Source organism: Thermobia domestica, chromosome 6, assembly GCF_964235325.1.
Source record: "Thermobia domestica chromosome 6, izTheDome1.hap1.1, whole genome shotgun sequence".
Lineage (NCBI taxonomy): Eukaryota > Metazoa > Arthropoda > Insecta > Zygentoma > Lepismatidae > Thermobia > Thermobia domestica.
The window spans coordinates 162,625,206-162,644,602 of record NC_137459.1 but is presented as its reverse complement, the minus strand read 5'-3'; the positions used below and the strand labels follow the sequence as shown (position 1 = coordinate 162,644,602).

General features: G+C 36.2%; 1 protein-coding gene across 3 annotated transcripts in view; it reads right to left on the bottom strand.

Annotated features, from left to right (window-relative positions):
* Kank (KN motif and ankyrin repeat domain-containing protein 2 kank) overlaps window positions 1–19,397 on the bottom strand; it is a 367,377-nt gene that overhangs the window by 131,464 nt on the left and 216,516 nt on the right. Inside the window, exon 1 of one of the 3 annotated variants that reach the window (XM_081762313.1) lies at window positions 16,746–16,946. The exons of the other annotated variants lie outside the window; for them this stretch is intronic. Within the exon in view, the coding sequence (XP_081618439.1) occupies window positions 16,746–16,796 (51 nt within the window). The 5' untranslated portion in view covers window positions 16,797–16,946. Of the gene's footprint in view, window positions 1–16,745; window positions 16,947–19,397 lie in introns of those variants that run through there. 3 annotated transcript variants of the gene reach the window in all.

Here is a 19,397-nt window from a genome sequence, read left to right as displayed (position 1 = left end):
TAAGTTTGTGATTAACAACATCGTTTCATTGTTCTCTCCCGCTTCCTCCTACATTCCAATTCCACCAATTATTAACTCGCAATAATCATCCGTGTCTCATTCAGTCCATAACACGTAACCATGAGACGTAAAACTTAATAAAGAAGTATAGTTTATACACAAACAGAACAAGCTTTTTTCCTTAAAGGTCCAAGACCTTCAGATGACCTTGTTCAAAAGAAAACAAGACCAATCTTCTTGTGTCTCGTGGTGACAAAGTGCCTGAACCTTTGTAACGGTGCCAACACTTCACTCATTGACAGTCAGCACTACGTGGCGCTAGTGACCTTTTCAGAATTTAATTTCTGAAAAAAAAAGTTGGTTTAGCCCATAAATTTACTATTTTATAAACTCGCGTTATTATCAACAACTATGAATATTGAGCTTATCTGACGTTAGGGAAAACAGGAACGAATTCAAAGTATCCATACTTTTATACGAGACAGTGTTTCGGGCCCCCGAGAAGTCTGACTGGTTAGAAGTTCTTCAAGAAACCTAGTCCTGCGATCATCCTGGCTGAACATACGCGGTTTGAATCCCGTATTTCAAGACCTATTTGGGCCACCATGGCTCAGAGGTAAGAGCGCTAATCTCTGGCGAGTGAGGTCCCTGGTTTGAACCCTGGACAAGTTAGTTTGTAGTGGATAACATTGTATCCGTGAATTTTATCGGGGTCCTCTCTTATCTCCCACATTCTCACTCCACTGATTATTCCATCATCACTCAATTGCCTTAGATCGAATTCCGAAATAAATTACTTTACAGTGAAACTAAGGAAAATCCCGTTTCTGTTCTGTTATTTCGATTATGGAAGAATGCAACGAGACTCAAATGTATGTACATCACAATATGAAAATGAGTGTTTCATGCAGAGGATAATTAGGGAAAATCCCGTGTTGAACGGGTAGCGGGGAAATCCAGACATTGGGTTTTTAAATCGTTACTTATTCCAACGGAGAAATCACCATCAACATTTAAGATGAAAATTCTTTTGTGTGCGCATCTTTATTTGTTTGTTCCGAGATAATAGGGACATATTTAGAGAGGTCCGATCCCCTCTCCGAAACTTTTTTTTTTTAGATTTTGTAATTTTAGGTGAAATTTAGGTATTTTATATGTATTTCGTGCCGCAAGCTAGTTCCATTTTTCCTTAAATATGCCCCTGCCAAATGTCAGTAACTCTGAAAAGTATCATGTTGATAAACATTGCTGTACTTTTTCTTTAATGCTTAAGAAACATTGTTTGGGATAGAAATAGATTAACGATTGGGGGTTAATTCAAACTTCAACCAGATGCTTTCACTTAAATGGCATAATTAACATCTAATACTAATTCCTAATGTTTATTCTTCAGTTTGCGACTTGTATTATACCAGGAGAAAGATTTGATTTAAAGCAAAAGATCGATTTAAATGAAAAAAAAAATCAAAAATGCTTTTTTTTTTTAAAAAAAAAAGCGCATAATCGCACAACGGAAGTGCATGTCCCTCATTTTATAGAAAATAAACCGAAGACGACTGAAGTAAAAAAAAAAAAAAAGAAGAAGAAAGAAAAGAGTTTGTGGCTACGACATTTCATCTTTGTGAAGTTTATAACTTTTGATCACATAAGCCACGAATGATCATTCCCCCTTCAAGGTATGACGCATACCTGCACTAATATTAGTGGCATGTTCGTCACAAGACAATAACTGCTCTTAAGCTTCCTCATTTTGGTACCTTAAATACTCCCTTCTTCAGGGCACATATTTATTAAAATAAATTATTCTTGTCTTTTTCACTCTCCTTCTAATTTCAATGACGTATTTTGCGTCATGCCCTTCCTTGTAGTGGTTATCCTTATTTGGATAACAATATATTCTGTATGCAGATAAGAAACTTAAATAATAATAATAAAAAAATGATATCCTCCATCTTCCGCTTAAAGCAATAAGTGAAATAATTTTTTTTCCAAATCACAGTTCAAGGAAAACTGACTAGTAAATTCAAACAGTAATCACTTTAGTTTACTTTTTGTTTTAATACTTTTACAGTACACGCTCTATTACATTTCTATCTCGTTCAACACTGAAAAAATCTTATTTGGTCTTTTCAAATGAACTCTTTTGAGATCCACTACATAGTATTTTGTCTTTCATGTCCAAATGAGTAAAACTATGAAAGCACGCAAGCTTAATAAATCTACGTAACGCATGGGTGATCTCCGTGGAGTTTCTAACAATGACCGTGGTAGTAGCAAAGATCTGAGGTAAAGAAAGCAAATGTGTTCATAAAAAGAAGTATATATATATTAAAAAAGGACTTTATGTTATACTGAGAAGTACAAAAACCACAATTTGTTTCAGGGACTAGTTATTGATTTATAGTAGCAAATTGTAATTTCTTAAAGGTTCATCTATATCGTGCATTCCCAATCTGTGCTTACAAGCACTGTGCCTGTCTTTATTTCAAAAGAGAAAATAATCGGTGGTCTCCTATGATAAAAAAAAAAAAAAAAAAAAAAAAAATGTGATCATCAGCGATTCCGACATTGACAATTTTACATGTATCAAGTAACTTTGACGATGTTAGTATTAAAAGAAAATCAGATTCTGCTTCTGGAATGTCCTCACGAAATAAATGAAATCTTCAAACTCTGAAGCCTATGTTCTATACATACGTAGGTTTACATGAAGCGAATTTAAGTGAACGAAGATAACTCTTACTGACGGTGAGTATCGAGTCCGGGACCCACTCATACAGAAAACATGCATGTTAGCCATTTGGTCATAAGAAAACATATGAGTGCCTCTCAGTAAAAATATATTTTAAACAAAATATGAAACGAATTGACATTGACAGGAAGACATGTTACTCCGATGTCACATCCTGGGTATTCCCGATACTTTTTTTCTGTAGCAACACCCTAGTTAGAGAGAATATTCATTGTAGAGTCTCAGTGAAATACTCACAGAGTGGCAACAGAGTAACAACTCTTCCTCTAAATGCAAATTCGTTTCTGATTTTGCTCCAGCAATAGCTTCCTTGGATATAAATTTATTAACAAGCAAATCTCTTTACTAAAACAAAATATTCAACATTAAAACAAAATCCTTCACACACATCTTGATCCGCTAAACCAAGAAATAACGAATAAGACATGAGTATTAACAACGTATGAGAAATATAACTTTTATTAACGAAATTTACTTTTACAACTACTTTAACGTCTCCCTAACATAGACTCTGAAATAGTGTATTTCATACAAAAGCAAACCATGTAAGAGGCGTTAACAGTTTTTGGTGATAAAATAAAATTAACAGTTAACAGCAATTAACAGTAGTTAGTATTACTTATCGAACAAGTTGAATGAATTGTTTCATTGAAAACTAGTAAATGTGCCTGTTACTTTAACAGAAGAGATAAAAGGTTAATAAAAATCAGATGAGAAATGAACATATTTCTGGTTATAATATACTAGTTACAGCAAATTCAAAATTCACTAGAGTTCCGAATCTATGGAATTTCCCTAAATGGGATTTTCCATGATCAAGAACGATTCAAGTTGGATTCTTGTAGCCAGAATCCATAGTTTCACCCCCCTTTACAAAAATTGCGAGGCTTAACATTTACTTCCTTCTTAGTCTGAGATGAATTTTCCCCACAACGCGGTTTTTAAATCATTTTTACCCAAGACAAGACCAAGTTGAATCATTTTCTCAAACCTGGGAAAGTACGTTTACTTAATTCCTTGGAATTCGTTAGCATTCACAAAATGAGTTTTCTCTAATTCATTCGTAAATATAATTTCCCAAAGTACACATCTATTTAAACCAAATTTCCATTAAATAATTAAATGGTGCGAGAAACACGGGTTACATCCCTGGCAAGAGTTTATGTGGCTTGGAAGGTACGTTAAGCTGTAGCTCTCATAGGCCTCCATGGTCAAACGGGGCGATAAATTCCAAAGAACCAGTGGAAGATTAAACCCAATTGCCGGAAACTGTTAAGCAAAACATTTGAGCCACATGAAATGTTTTCTTTAATGACTTTTCACCAAGGTGATATCTATTTAACTCGTTTTCTCGCTCCTGGATACTCAAGATTCGCCTCATTCCAGTCTATTTCCCATCAAATTGATTTTCTCGAATACGCTCTTATATGACTTTCTTTCTTGATGTGCAAGCTAAATAGCTTTCTCGCACCTGAAAATAATATACCTGTATATATTGCTGTTTGTAAAAATTGCAACACTAGGAAGACACGCAAGAGTAGACTCAAATTTGTACCACAGATTCGTTATGTGACTATAAAAAAATTATCACAATCACGAAAGTGTACAATGCTTCTAAACCTGATAAACCAAAACGACGAAACTTCTATGTATTGCAATCACAGTTTCTATACATGGTGACATGGAATCAAACAGCAATTGGATGTAAGCATATTCCTAAAGAATTGCCTGCTACGCTGCTTCTATGTGAGCTTACAATCCATACTGTTTAATAAAGGAAAACGAACTAGGTACCGTCGATATCCTCCAACACATATTCAATGGGCGATGTGTCAAGTGAACATGCTGGCAGGGGAAACATCAGTACCAGTCGTTCCTCGAAGTAGTTCGCAAATTCCGGAATGCATGTGGACGGGCTTTTTTCTGATGAAATACATAAAATCCAGTGTTGTCTAAAGGAAGGGTATAACTTTGGCCTCTTGAATATTCTTGTAGCAGTCACTTGTGAGACTGGACTCAATTCGTACGAATTTTGATCGCGTGTTGTACCGAACAGTGCCACACACAAGCACATATGCCGTCCGACATTCGACGGCTGCAGATTGCACTCACTACAATTGCGCCTAACGTGTATGTAGCCATCACTATAAGATAGGTTGATGCACGTCTATCAAAGCGAAATGCCAGCGACAGTGTATTGTAGACTGTGTCCATTGTGTACTGTGTCCATTGTAGACTGATATTTATACTTCTGGGTCAATGGAGGCTGATGTATACGTGCCGGAAGTTCAACGTTCAAGAGACCGTTAAACCGTCGACGGTGACAAGTATACACAAATCACTGTTGTACTAGCACTGTTGTGGTTGACGTTCTATCACGCTCACGTGACTAGCACTCCTGATCATTACTGAATACGTTATCTGCTCTCCATTCTTTACATGCATGCATCATCAGTATGACAACAAACAGTGTACTTGCATTAAAAGCCGCTTAGTGTAATCCGAAACTGCGATCCCGTTCGAATGTAGTCTTGTGTCTTGTATAATACATACCTTGCCATTAATAGGAATAATGGTCACTGCCTGTTTGCCGACGTTCCACTCCCTTTCGTGGTACTGTTCAGTTACCAATTCAAGGGCGCAGATAGGCTGCGTATGCGCCATCCAATTGAGGTTTTAATCTTTCATACCTCATACCCTGCAGTACAAATCCTGTCGGTTTTGATAGATTAATATCATTCCTTCTCGGTGCTGAATTTTTTACACACAGCAGTGTATTTTCCGTTCGATGGAAACGGTTACGCAAACTAAGACGGACAATTCTCCACGGAGCGACGGTTATTTTGTTACTCTTGTTACTTAAAGATCAAGCAAACTAACTTTGTTGAAACTGAAAACTGTAGACAGATTCATACAACCTGAATATTGTTAAGTTAAAAACCAACTGTTTCACTTGTATTTTATCTGGACAATATTTTTGTTTCTCCCGTTCCCTAGGATTCAATTCGTTCAAATGAATTAGGTGTTCATATTTTGTGAAACACAAATACTCCAAGTTCTTCCCACTAGCCCAACGGCTGGCGCATTCAACTTTTGTGCACGTGGTCTCCGATTCGATTCCGTCGGGAGAGCATTAAAAAAGATAAACGCATTAGAGTGGTTCGGATTCCACCTTAAACTTTGGGTCCACGTCTCAGAAAGCCTTAGTGCTCAAAAGGGATGCAAAATTTAAAAAATAACAAAGCTACCGTATCACATAACGTGTTCTTACGTCTGAAAGTTCAAACATTATGTTTGGGAGATCTAAAGAAGAACCGCAATATCCATCCGGTTCGGCTCGGATACGCCATCGGTTCGAGCCAGCTCGATTAGGTAAACGGTTGGCTCGGGTCATTTCTCGGTTCGGCTCCATAGTGAATGAGCTGTGAGCCGAGCCGCTCGAGCCGTTGACAACCATAAACCCAGGCCGAGCAGTATTGAACATCTTTGGCCGGCGTCCTATACCTTTAACACTTTTGACTCGAGCCGGAATACTTACTTCTCCGGAACTCAAATCCATAACCGCGTGACCGATGTCCTTGCCTCCTGAAGACTTTTCGAAGACCCAGATCTACAGTCAACTAGTTTTCAGTATTCAGATACAAACCGCTTATCTTTCATGGTTATACAGTGTTGTAATAATAATAATAATAATAATAATAATAATAATAATAATAATTTAAGAAGAAGTGGTAATAACATTGATAATTATATTGTCTAGGTAGGATACTTGAAAAGAGTACTTGGAACTACACACAGGTTTTAGCTCGAATTGGCTCGTTTTGGCTCGACTCGTTTGGGTTGCAGTGGCTCACGGTGGGTGGTGGGTCGCAGTAGGTCACATGCTGTCGACCCACGACCCAGTGATCCACTCCGAAAACTTGACCCACTGACCAACTCTATCTCTGGTACGAAGTGTGACATGGCGAGAGGTAAAAATGGTCAAAAACAGGGTTATGTAATACGTGAACTGTCCCTAACTTAATTAGCACGTTTGTATTTTATGAAACAAAAAGCCCTCCTCTTGTAATATTCAGAGACTTTTAAGATATGTCCAGGTGGTCAAAGGACATTTTCAAGTATCGTACAGGTCAAATTTTTAAATGCCCTTTCTTAGCAATCTTCTAATAATTGCGGATAACGCACCAAATTACTTTATTCTGTAGAAAGTTAGTACAGAAGATGCAAGTGAATGATATGAATCAAATAGTTATATTTTATGAAGCAAGAAGCCCTTGTACGCTGAATATCAACCTTACATCCAACGGTTCAAAAGAACCATCCATTAACTGTAAAATTTCTCCACTTTTTCCACTCATTCATGGCGGACTTCTGAAACTCGTGCAAGTAAATGAGTTATTCACAAACCATGTATCAAAAATTATCATATAGCAAATTTAATAGCTGTATGTAAAGTGTTTCAAGAGAAACGCTTAACAGTAGTATAAAATCTATTTAATCTTGGAATTTATCAAAGTTTTGTTTATCTATTAATTATCAAGTATCGAAAGAGACCTTCTGTACAAAATTTCAAATTCCAAGGCACGACATATTTGGAGTGACACGGCTACCCTTCCTTTTACGAGTGGAACTTCGCAAAATCTAGTCTTACTCGTAGCCTAATGTTTAAGGAAAATATTCGTATAGAATTTCAGGTTGATGCGTCTAACGATATTGTAGATTTAGAAAATGGCGAAGACACGTTCAACCCCTATTTGCTCCGTGAACAGAATATTTGATCTTATCCTGTCTATAACATACAATTCAAGTGAAAGTTTCGTACAAACAGTGGAACTTTCTACGCTCAATGGTTTGGGAGAATTTGTGATCACTAAGTCGGGATATATATAGCTATACAGTGCATCATTTCTGAAAACGCTGAACTTAGTAGTGTCGCCGAGAAATCAGAATTAATTGTGGGATTCTTCAACGAGAGCCATTCGCAAGCGATGACAAAATGACCACCTTACGTTTTCTATATGTAATTAAGCATTCAATTTAAAATTAATATTTTAGAGATAGAATATACCTACATGTCAATCTCCTTATGCTAGTCACCGAAGAATGCGGCCAGTAAGATGGTGTACGTCCCATCCCAATTAGTGCAACTCTTCAACTGAGTATGTGGTAATAAGTTAACACCGAAAATGTTATAGTCCCGCCGGGAATCAGACCAAGGATAACGAGGGGGCAAAATACGTGAGTGCACTACAATTACGGTATTAAATAATAATAATAATAATAATAATAATAATAATAATAATAATAATAATAATAATAATAATAATAATAATCCTGTTATCAGAGTCTACGAAAGACCAGAGATTGCCATTTTGCAATTGGGGCTCACTCGAGCTCAGGCTCATATCTCGAATGAGACTCAAGCTCGCTAATTTCAATCAGGCTCATAACTAGGCTCGTACTCGCTTGAATTCTTGATTTGTTATTCTCGATACTGCCTGCCCTAGGTCGATGTCAGTGTAATTAACCTCACTGGACTCAATAGGGCTTGCACATTCTCGTGGCTCGCTCTACTATTCATATTGAAGATCGAGTTTGCTCAGAGTCAGACTCTAGCTTGCTATCACTTTATAGGCCTCGCGATCCCATATTTCGCGCTCAAATATTCAACCCAAGAGCAGTGTAAATAATAAACTACTATGGCGCGAAACCACGCAAAGTGGGGGCGCCCGACACTTCCAAGGGGACCCTTCACCCTATCCTCCTAATAGGTCGAATCAACATGCTCTTCAGTTTCGTATTAGTCGACAATGCTCTTCCACCCTCCCCTTTTTTCGCCTATCTTTGGAAGCAGCGTTGCCATTCCTAGCATAATTATGCCAAACCTAGCATCTTTTCGAACGCTCTAGCACCTAGCATCTTGCTATTAGCATAATTTTAAAATCTAGCATATTTCAGCTACCATTGTTATTTCCTTGCGTTGGAGCGTTGATAGTTGAATGACCGAAGGCGAATTACTCTAGTGTCAAAGCTTCCTACAGTAGAAGAAACTTTAAAAATTAATTTGCGGAAAGGAAGCAATAAAACGATAAAAGAGAACAAACGCATCTTTCTTATTGCAACCAGAAGGGTCCCTACTCTACGAGCTTCTAAGGGCTGCTTGCGAAAAAAAAAAATCTTCCTCATTCTATGTGACGGTCACTTTCTATGAGACTCCCTGACGCCTCCCAAGTCGTGTTGTTTGAGAGGAATCTTGTTAGCCCCTTACTTTTCAATTGAGCCTTACAGTTAAATGAAAGACATGGTTACAGTCTTATTGAGGCCACATCCTGTTGATGGTTGAAATATCTCCTACCCCAATCCCACTTTTAGTTTTGGGATGCGGTACTCTTTTTAAAATTCCTCTTAACTGAAATGAACAAAGTTGTTGTTTCTTTCCATCTTCCCCCTCCCTCCCACTCTTTCTCTTTTATTACTATTGAGGTCTTATATTCAATGTCTTCAATTTCAAAGTTAGCAGGTTAGTGCTGGCTGAAAGAAGTTGTTCGTGTGCTCTTTGCGGTTGTTATTTCATCGTGTGTTAGTTTTTCGTGTGTTAATTATCATATTCTCACGTTCACAGTTTGTGAGTTAACGTTACGACACAATGAGTGATGAACGGAAAAGGAAAGCGTGTGATGGTACTCCAGAGAAGCGAAAAAAAGCGCGAGGAGATTCAAACCGAAAGTGGGAAACATTCGAAGCGACTTGATCTTCAGCAAATTGATCCTATGGATGAAAGACTTTTTCAACCCTTAATGAACGTTTATGTTGGAGTGGAAGTACACAATCAACTAGGGACAGTGCTCAAAAGCCATGAAAATATTAATGATTTCAAGCGAAGGTGCAGGGATTTCTACATTGCAGCCTGCTTAGAAATTAAAAAGAGATTCGATTTTGGGGACGAAATTCTTTCAAAATTATCATGGCTAACTCCCGGTATCGCGCTGAAGATAGATCAGTCACGACCATTATCTATTACGCCTCTTCTATCTAAACTTCCTCGTATAGTTGATGCTAATGATCTTGATCTGCAGCAAAAACTAGACGATCAATGGCGAAAGCTGCCGTATTCTAATCTTCCCGAAGACATGATTTCTTCTGATGTGGATAATTTTTGGCTAACCATTCAAAATAGTGAGGATTTGCTTGGAGAGCGTGAATTTGAAGAATTAGGAAAATTTGCTCTTGACGTACCTATATTTCCTCATTCCAGTGCTTCATGTGAACGGATTTTTTCGAAAATAAATTTGATGAAGACGAAAACAAGAAACAAACTAATCACGTCGACAATAAACGGTCTTGTTTTGACATCGGAGTGCGTAAAACAAACTGGTTGTAATAAATTCCAACCAACAGAACAAATGCTGGCCTCAATGACAAAAGCTTCATTGTATGCCCCTTCGACTTCATCTGCAATTCCGGAGGAGGAAGTGGAAGATATTGAATTTGAAGTCGAGTTTTGAAAATCTGAACAGTTGTGTAAATATTTGTGTAGATATGTGAATGTGTGTGTATATATACTGTATATATATGTATGCCTATGTTATGTGTTGTATAGACTATAGACTAAGCAAGTTTTCATATTTGGTTTTCATCATATATCGAGGACTCCAATCAAGGTTTTTATTTTTAGGTAAGCAAACTATTTTGTTTAAGTACGTTAAATCAATTTACTTTACAAAATAAATTTTGCACAGTAATAATAATAATAATAATAATAATAATAATAATAATAATAATAATAATAATAATAATAATAATAATAAAAATAAATTTCACATTATTATTATTATTATTATTATTATTATTATTATTATTATTATTATTATTATTATTATTATTTGAAAATATTAAGCCTAGCATAATTTTCTAGTAAATAGCATAATTCTGAGCAACAACTAGCATAATATTCCGTGAAATAGTTGGCAACGCTGTTTGGAAGGCTTGACGTGTAGGTCAAGCACCGCGAACAAAAAGGAGGGAAAGTCGGTTCGGTATGCTTTTATAGGCTATATATTTTTCTTCGGCGGGAAATATGTCATTTACGTCTAGCTTTTCAGAACTTATTACCAAGTATTTGTTGTTTTTGACGCTCCCCGTTTCTGTCAGTTGTGCGGAGAGGCCGTTCTCAACTTGATATTTATATAAAACAATGTGAGAAGGACGATGGGCCAAAATAGATTAAGTAATCTAGCACTGTTCTCAATAAATGCGGATGAAGCTGAAAAAATGGATGTACGGGAGTTACTAAAGGATTTTGTTGACAGGAAAGCAAGATGGAAACCATTCAATTAATTCCTGGTACTCTTCATGAAGACTGACATCACTAACTGCAAGAGTTAAGCCCATCTTCCATTCTGAAACTTATTGAATAAATTAAATGTATAACAAAGTGGTTTCCATTTATGAATATTTAGGCCTAGTAATTGCATGCATTAACTCATTATTCACAGATACAGGGAAGTATGGTTATTTATTATGTTATCTATCATTCCACAAAAAATGTTAATTGGGTCCTGGGTATTCTCTTGCAGCAGGGGGAACCATAAAAACGTAGTTACGCCACTGCTCAAGAGTCGAGCTCTCGAGTTTGGGGAAGGCAAGGCTAACAAAACAGCTTATTGGTTGGCTTATGTGTGGTCAGCACGTAGTTCCCATCGCTGTTATTTCTATACGAGGACTTTTTTTTTTTTTTTTTTTTTTTTTACATAGAAGTAAATCCAACCTTATGAATTAAATCCATGCTATTACAATTAGGAATTATATTTCTAAGCATTAATGGAATATAAGGCCGCTACATATGAGGGATGACGAAACGTGGAATTGGGAAAGGAAGGAAGCGGAAAACGACCATTATGTTAAGTACAATTCCGGATTTGCCTTGTGTGGATGACGGAACACCTTAGAAAAAAAAAAAACTCACCCCGACGATAGCTGGCCTGAGAAAGCTTTTACGGTCTTTCGACTGAGCGTTTCCACCAAGAATCAAACCCGAGGCTTAAATCTCGAAAATTACAAAACATATATCACTTTTCTGCCATTTTCTGATTTTTCACTCCGCTAGTTGGTCATACTGAGATCTACATGCTGGAAACATGTGATTACGGCTTAATTCAAAATGCTCTATACAGTAGTACATTATTGTTTTTACCAGTGCAATGAAAGTGTTTTAAATTTAATTCAAAAGTTTGTAATTTTTGTTACTATAGAAAATATCGTAGACTCGCATTGAAACAGCTATTGCATCAATACTGTTCATTGGAAAGTCATGGTTTATAGTTCGTTCTCTTCAGCATTAAAGAAGCTTTCCAGAGGTGCTATGCATTGGCGCCCATAACGTATCTGAACAGGGAAAATTCCCTCCAGAAATTTCTTCCATGAACTTTGAACCCCTCTGGAGTGGCCCGGGTGAAAGCAGACAATCGGAATGTATCTCGAAAAATACTATAGGGGATAAGAAATGTGTGTAGCAAGTTTTGTATAGATAAGCAGAATAGATATGAGGGGAAAGCGTGTATTGGTATACAAGTCTATGATTATTTTTTTTATATACTGACAGAGTTAGTGGGCCCCACGGACTTACTCTGCTATCCATGGCACCTATTTTTTTGTGCATTAACATATCTTTGTTATGTTTATCGAATGGACTAGGTTTGATTCCGATGTCCGGATGGCAGATTTATGTCCGTTGCTTGCATGAAAGATTAGAAAATTGTTTGCCTTCTAGGAATCGAATACAGAACCACTCTAACCATTACCTACTCAGTAGCGATAATAATAATAATAATAATAATAATAATAATAATAATAATAATAATAAGAAGAAGAAGAAGAAGAAGAAGTGAATTTCGTTTCGCAGTGTGATACTACGGTAGACTTCCAAACTATCGTAATTCAATACTCAAACTTCAAGTAGTACATCTATAACTACTGTTTGCAATAGACTAGTGAGATCAAAGATAGAACCTTTTTCTCGGTCGCTAAATATATATCAAAAAGCCATTATATGCTGTCTCTTACGGTATTTGCTCTATGAAGATTAACATTAAAGCTGGAAGCATTCGTTTATGTCTATCACTTCCGATTGCAATAAAAAGAAAAAAAAGAGATAAAACTTATTTTTGGTACTAAATTCATAGCAAAAATCTGATTCTCGTTGACCATTTGTTTTATGCATTATGCGATGTGTTGTAACCGAAAAACCATAGATTATCACAGCATTTACCGATTTTCAACAGATAGATAAAAATCGAGACAAAACTGGGACGCTGTATCTGTATATTAAAAAGAAAAAAAAAGAAAAAAAAACTGTTTTAGCTCTATGGAAATAAGCAGTGTGCGAATTAGATAATCTATGTTCGGGGGGATAAAATTAGGCCAAAGGACATAGTCTGAAGGTTCAAATTTCAAAATGAGACAATAAATGCCTTACCCCCATATATATATATATATATATATATATATATATATATATATATATATATGTGTGTGTGTGTGTGTGTGTGTGTGTGACATCTGTAATAAATAAGAGATTTATTAATTTAATAAATCTACCGACAATAACTATGCACATATATATTGTCTGACATACACACACCCCACTAAACCTTTCTGAACGTGTTTTAATGTTGTACTCTTGTTCCCGTAGCTCTCTAAGGTTTATTTAGTTAATAATTCGCATCGAGCGATGATCACAAGCATATGTTAATTTTTCCACTCATATTGAAAGCTTCCACTTTGCATTAATACCTACAGGTTGCGGAAAGAAACCTACTTCAGTCTTGTGAAAACCACTAAAATTATTAGTTAAACCGGACATTTATTTATTTTTTTTTTAAAGAAAATCTAGATATTAGCCTATCAAATAAGAAATGGATTGTTGCTGGTCCCGATTTCTCACATCAAGGTCAAATCGAAGGCCAAATGTTTAAAATCTCTCAATTCAAATTTCGAGCTTGTGCTTCTACTTCCCGCTAAAGCTGTGCTCATCACGACTTTTTTTCTCCAAATATCGATTCCGTGATGGGCACAGGAAGTCAACACTTAAAAATTACTTTACTGTTAGGTTGAAGATGAGTTGATTCACTATGGGCTACGTTATTCAAATAAAGTAAAACATTACACTGAAGTTTTTCAGACAACATTAATTGCGTGGACAACAAACTGGACAGCGAAAAGATGGAAAAATGAAGGGTTAACTTAAAAAAAAAAAAAAAAAAAAAACGCTTCAGTTTAAATGCTTATACAGACACGGACAATGACACGGAGAACCAGTCGTATTAACAAATGCTGAAACAAATCTTGAATTATTCGCTTATTCACCTAAAAATCACCTTCATTAACATGTCTGGTCACTAGGAGCGTATCCCCCAGCGTGTACGTTAACATATACTTACGAGAGTATACCTATATCTCAGATTTTGAGTACAGTTTCAAAAGTTCATTTCCGTAAACTGTAAAAGCAGTGATTACTATGCTAATTATCACAAATTAAATGCAACTTTTGAGTTGCATACACACAACCTACTAGGGAATGAAGACCATGTGCTAACAAAGAGTACACTGGAAAATGAAATAACATGTTATAACAAAAATTAAAATAAGATGATAATCGATACAAATATAGAGGATGAATATGACATATCCGAACTTCGCCAAGTATGGTAGAAGAAGCTATTTGTTTACTTCTTCTTGGCCAACCGCTAATAACATTTATAAATCTATATGTGGCTTTGTTATAAGCAATTAGTACATTCAAATTCACAAACGATGTCGAACTGAAGGGTACGAAGGTACACTTGCAAGTAACAACCGTAGTCATAATAATATAGTTCTACTAAACAACGTTGAAAATAGGGGGTAATTAGGTGGTAAGTAGAAATGACCAAAACTGAACAGTTTACATCGATCATTTCGAAATACAGCTAGAAGATTAAATTTACAAGAAATAACAAAAATCAGTGAAATTTGGAGTTATACTAAGCATAGTTTGAGGGGGAAAGCGAGCATCCCTGGTGGGGATACTTCAGCTGACTTCTTTGGGGGGGAACAAAATGTAATTGAGGGGGAAAATCCCCCTCATCCCCCCCGGTAATTCGCACCCTGGAAATAAGTACTGAAATAGGAAGTAAAAGCAAATTTAATCAACTTCTGGTTTTAGTAGTGTTATGGATCATGACAATATGTTTTCTTTCGGCGCTGAATCGACTGCAGAAAATAGACTGACGCTATCTATTACCGTTTCGGTTAACGTTGGAAAACGTTGAAACCAGGAATGGGTAATTTCAATCACAACCGATTTGAATAAGAGGTTAATGGAGAAGATGGTCTTATTTTTGGGACGTTGAATCGATTGTCAGAAAACCGCTTCTCAATATCTCTTACCACTCTGATATCTGCCGTCGACAGACAGACAGACATAGCCGTTCAAAAAGACTTCCAACACTTATGCAGAGCATAGTTTGGAGGTATAATAATAATAATAATAATAATAATAATAATAATAATAATAATAATAATAATAATAATAATAATAATAATTATTATTATTATTATTATTATTATTATTATTATTATTATTATTATTGTTATTTACAGTTCAAAACATACACATACTTTCCTATTCATGAGATGAACAGAATTTAAAACTCGTATCACATTATGGTTACAACTTGGAAAGTTACGTATTTATCGTCAGTTCACAAATTTGGTATTATGTCTGGTACTATAGCCGTGTCACCCGAATTGGCGTATGGCATCAGCCAATAAGCTTGCAGTGCCCTGTAACTAAACAGGAATCTAATCATTCATACTTGTCCATAAATATGAACAAAATCAATTATGAATGATTAGATTCCTCCCTGAAGGTTTAGTTACAGGGCACTGCAAGCTTATTGGCTGATGCCACACGCCATTTCGAAGAAAATTAAATGAAACGAAATTTTTGAGTTTTACGTCCCACGTTTATGCCGGCTAGGCTAAAGGAGACGGTGATGATGAGTAATGAATGAAATGGTGGAATGAAGAAAATAGGAAAGCCCGAGGAAACCCACGCACACAGTGTTTTATCCACCACAAAATTCACTTGGCAGGAACAGGGTTTGAACCCGGGACCCCAAGCACCTGAGGTGAACGCTCTACCACTGAGCCACCGCGGCCCCATAGCAATCAGAGTGACGTGGACTATAATGTATGTGAACTATATTAATAATGAAATTCTTCTTTATGTATTGTCCAATTCTGTTCTTATAGGCCTACTATCAACATTAATAAACAAAAAAAAAAACAAAAATAACTGTGAGGAAACTTTACAAATGCAATTGTTGATAAGGAACGTTTTTCATCCGACATGATCTGAGTCATATATCATAGGAATAAAATAACTAGTAGCGCTGGTTATATATCTTAAAAGCAAGAGGTCCCCCTATGGAATTGGACGAAAACCCCCAAATTTACCATTAAATTTCAGTTTGGTTACACAATTTTCAATGAAAAAATGACCCCCCAATAGGCTATACTCATGAGCACAACTTGCACCGTAAAACTCGTCTGTGCGTAACCCTGTTTGAAAAAGATGAACAACTTACAATACTGGTTTGACATCAAGAAAAAAGATACTTCAGTCTTGGAAACACTGAATATTGGTACCGGTAATAGTGCTGTCATTAAAAACAAAATACTGATACACATTAGGAGCATCCTATGATTTTTCGCTATGTTATCCTTTTATCTAAGATGTGTGGCTATATTAAAATTATGGACAATATGTTCTTCGTTTAAAGGAAAGAACTTCCGTAGGTAAATAGCTAAGATACGATCCAAAACAACATTAGTGAATATATGCAAACTTCAAATATAAATGTAAATAGTAAATAATATATATATATAATAGTAAATAATAATGTATATAATAGTAAATATAAAAGTAAATAAATGTAAATATGCAACCTACCTTTCCGCAAAACAAGTGTCCATTTCTAGAACTCCAACTATTTCGTCTCATGATATAGCTTCTCACTACACTTCACTAACGTATGTTTTTACACTCCTTCACCCTTCGTCGATTCTGAACAATATGACAACTTCTGAAGCAGAGAGTGGTGCGTGCTAGATTGAATCCGCACCCTGAGGGCACATCTCACCTGACAGTGGCACCTTGCTAGTTCGCGTTATCTGCCAATTCCAAGAATTGGCGATATTTATATTCAGAAGTTCTGAGAAAAGTCCCACCCCTACATGTTTCAAGCGCAGAACAAAAGGGTAGTTCGACAACAGGTTTCACTTTGAGCGTTCTGAGACGGGTATTTGACAACTTTTAATAAATACGCCGTCTTTTGCATAAGTAAGATGTCTGACCAGATTATGAAAAAAGTAAACCTTTTAAAAACGAACATCGTGTGATATCCCAAGAAAATGGAACGAAGTAAAATGTTTCAGTTTAACGTCCCACGTTATACATGTTAGGCTAAGTGAGACGGATGATTTAGGCATATTAATGATGATGGAAGAATTGGTGGAATGAGAAAGTGGGAGGAAACGGGAGTAACCCGAGAAAACTCACGGACAAGATGTTGCTTACCGCAAACTTACTAGTCCGGGAATCGAACCAGATACCCCACGCACCAGAGGTAAGCCCTCAACCACTTAACTACCCTGCCCCTCTTTGATACGTATCATAAAGAGTACAAACATAAATCTACTATATAATTCCTTTCACTTTCTGTATTTCAATATTCATTACGATTATTTCTACCTAACACATTAATATTATACACTCAAAACTGAGTGCCCTCTCCGCTGGTACAGAGTCTAGCGCGCGCGCCTTTGATGTACGGAATCCCGGGTTCTTCTCCCAGTAGGGGAATCTTGAAAAATTTGAACCTATTACAGGGGGTTCGGATTCCACCTTAAACACGTCTCACATATAACCTCCGTGCTGAAAATACGCTGAACTCTAATGCAACCAGTCGAGAGAATGTTAACCTCTGGTAGGCCTATGTGCTGTTTAAGTTTGTTTCCGGGTATGGTTCTAATCTCCCTATACTGCGTAATTCTGAATGAGTAACGAAATACGGCTCGCGTTTGGTTAATTAATACCTATCGAAGATAGGAAACACAACTGTGTATTTGATGCATTTAGGACCAAACAAATTTCCAGATAAAAACAAAACCCATCTATTTGCTTTTGTGATTTTGCAGGAGGGTGCCTAATCTGTGTTTTGTCTAGAGGAACAAATTACTTTAAAATGCACCTAATTATACGAGTGATGGGATAGTGCCTTTAAATGAAGATACTGATCCATTTTCTTAAAAAAAAAACTTTTACCACTCTAATTGCTGTCAACATTGTAAAATAGCTTCACAACTGTACTAATACTGTGCTAATAAATAAATAAATAAATCTTATTAAAGAGCAGATTATAAGTCAGACACTGTTCAGCAAGACGATTGATTTTAAGTTACAGGAGAAAAAAACTGACATTGACTTATATCAAATATTATTCGACTTCGAAAATATGTTACGCTTAAGTATGAAAAGTGTTATTGAACAACTATATCCGTCTCTGTCTGTCTGTCGACAAGTGTCAGAGCAAAAAGGTAAAAAAAAAAAACCCAGCGAAAAGCAGTCTTTTGAGATCGATTTAGCGCTCCAAAAACTGCTTTCATCTTCTCCTCTAAGTCTCTATTTAAGCCAAAATTGGTAGTAACGTTTCCGATTTTAACGTTGACCGTCATAGAGCAAAAACGGTAATAGCTAGCGAACAGTGGAGCTTTACAAAAATAGATTGTATTTACACTTATATATCTACTAAACCCAGAAGTGACAAATACTATAAATACTATATACAACTTCCGGTTTCAATACTAGTCTTTATAGAGCAAATATGGCATGTTATAATGAGACATGTTTAGCGTCCAAACAGTAAGTTTTATCTGGACCTTTATCCCTCTATTCAGATCGGAAGAGATGCAAAACTACATTTTCTGTTTTAACACTGTTATAGTGAGAAAACGGTAACATACCCTATAGCAAGAAAAATTTTGGTATGAATTCAGTATTACATGGATAGATTCCATCTCTGATTTTCTCTTTCTTTCTTTTACAACCAGAAGTGGTACAAATCTACTACCAGTTCTAGTCCACATACAGCACAAACATTAATAAATGACGACTTTTTTCATATAGATTTAGCGTCCCATGAAGAAGTTTCATCTCAGTTCTCATTAGATTTCCAAACTATGTTATGAATAACTCTCAGAAGTCTTATATAAAACGGCTTTGTCTGTCCGTCTGTCGACAGTTATCAAAGCAAAAACAGTTAAGATATCAAGATGCGTTTTTTTTTCAATCGATTCAGCGTCCCAACAATTCGTTCCATCTCCTCTGGTTCAGGCACGTAGCCAGGATTTCGTGAAGGGGGGGGTCCGTGACTTGAAATATTGTGGTCATCACAAAAGGGTCTCGATCATTCTAAACTATTTTACTGGATCATATATTCGTTCGTTTAGCCAGGATTTCGTAACGGGGGGGGGGGGGGAAGTGATATGAAATTCTGAAGGCCCAGAAGCTCGATCAATCTAAATTACTTTACTATCAACATAT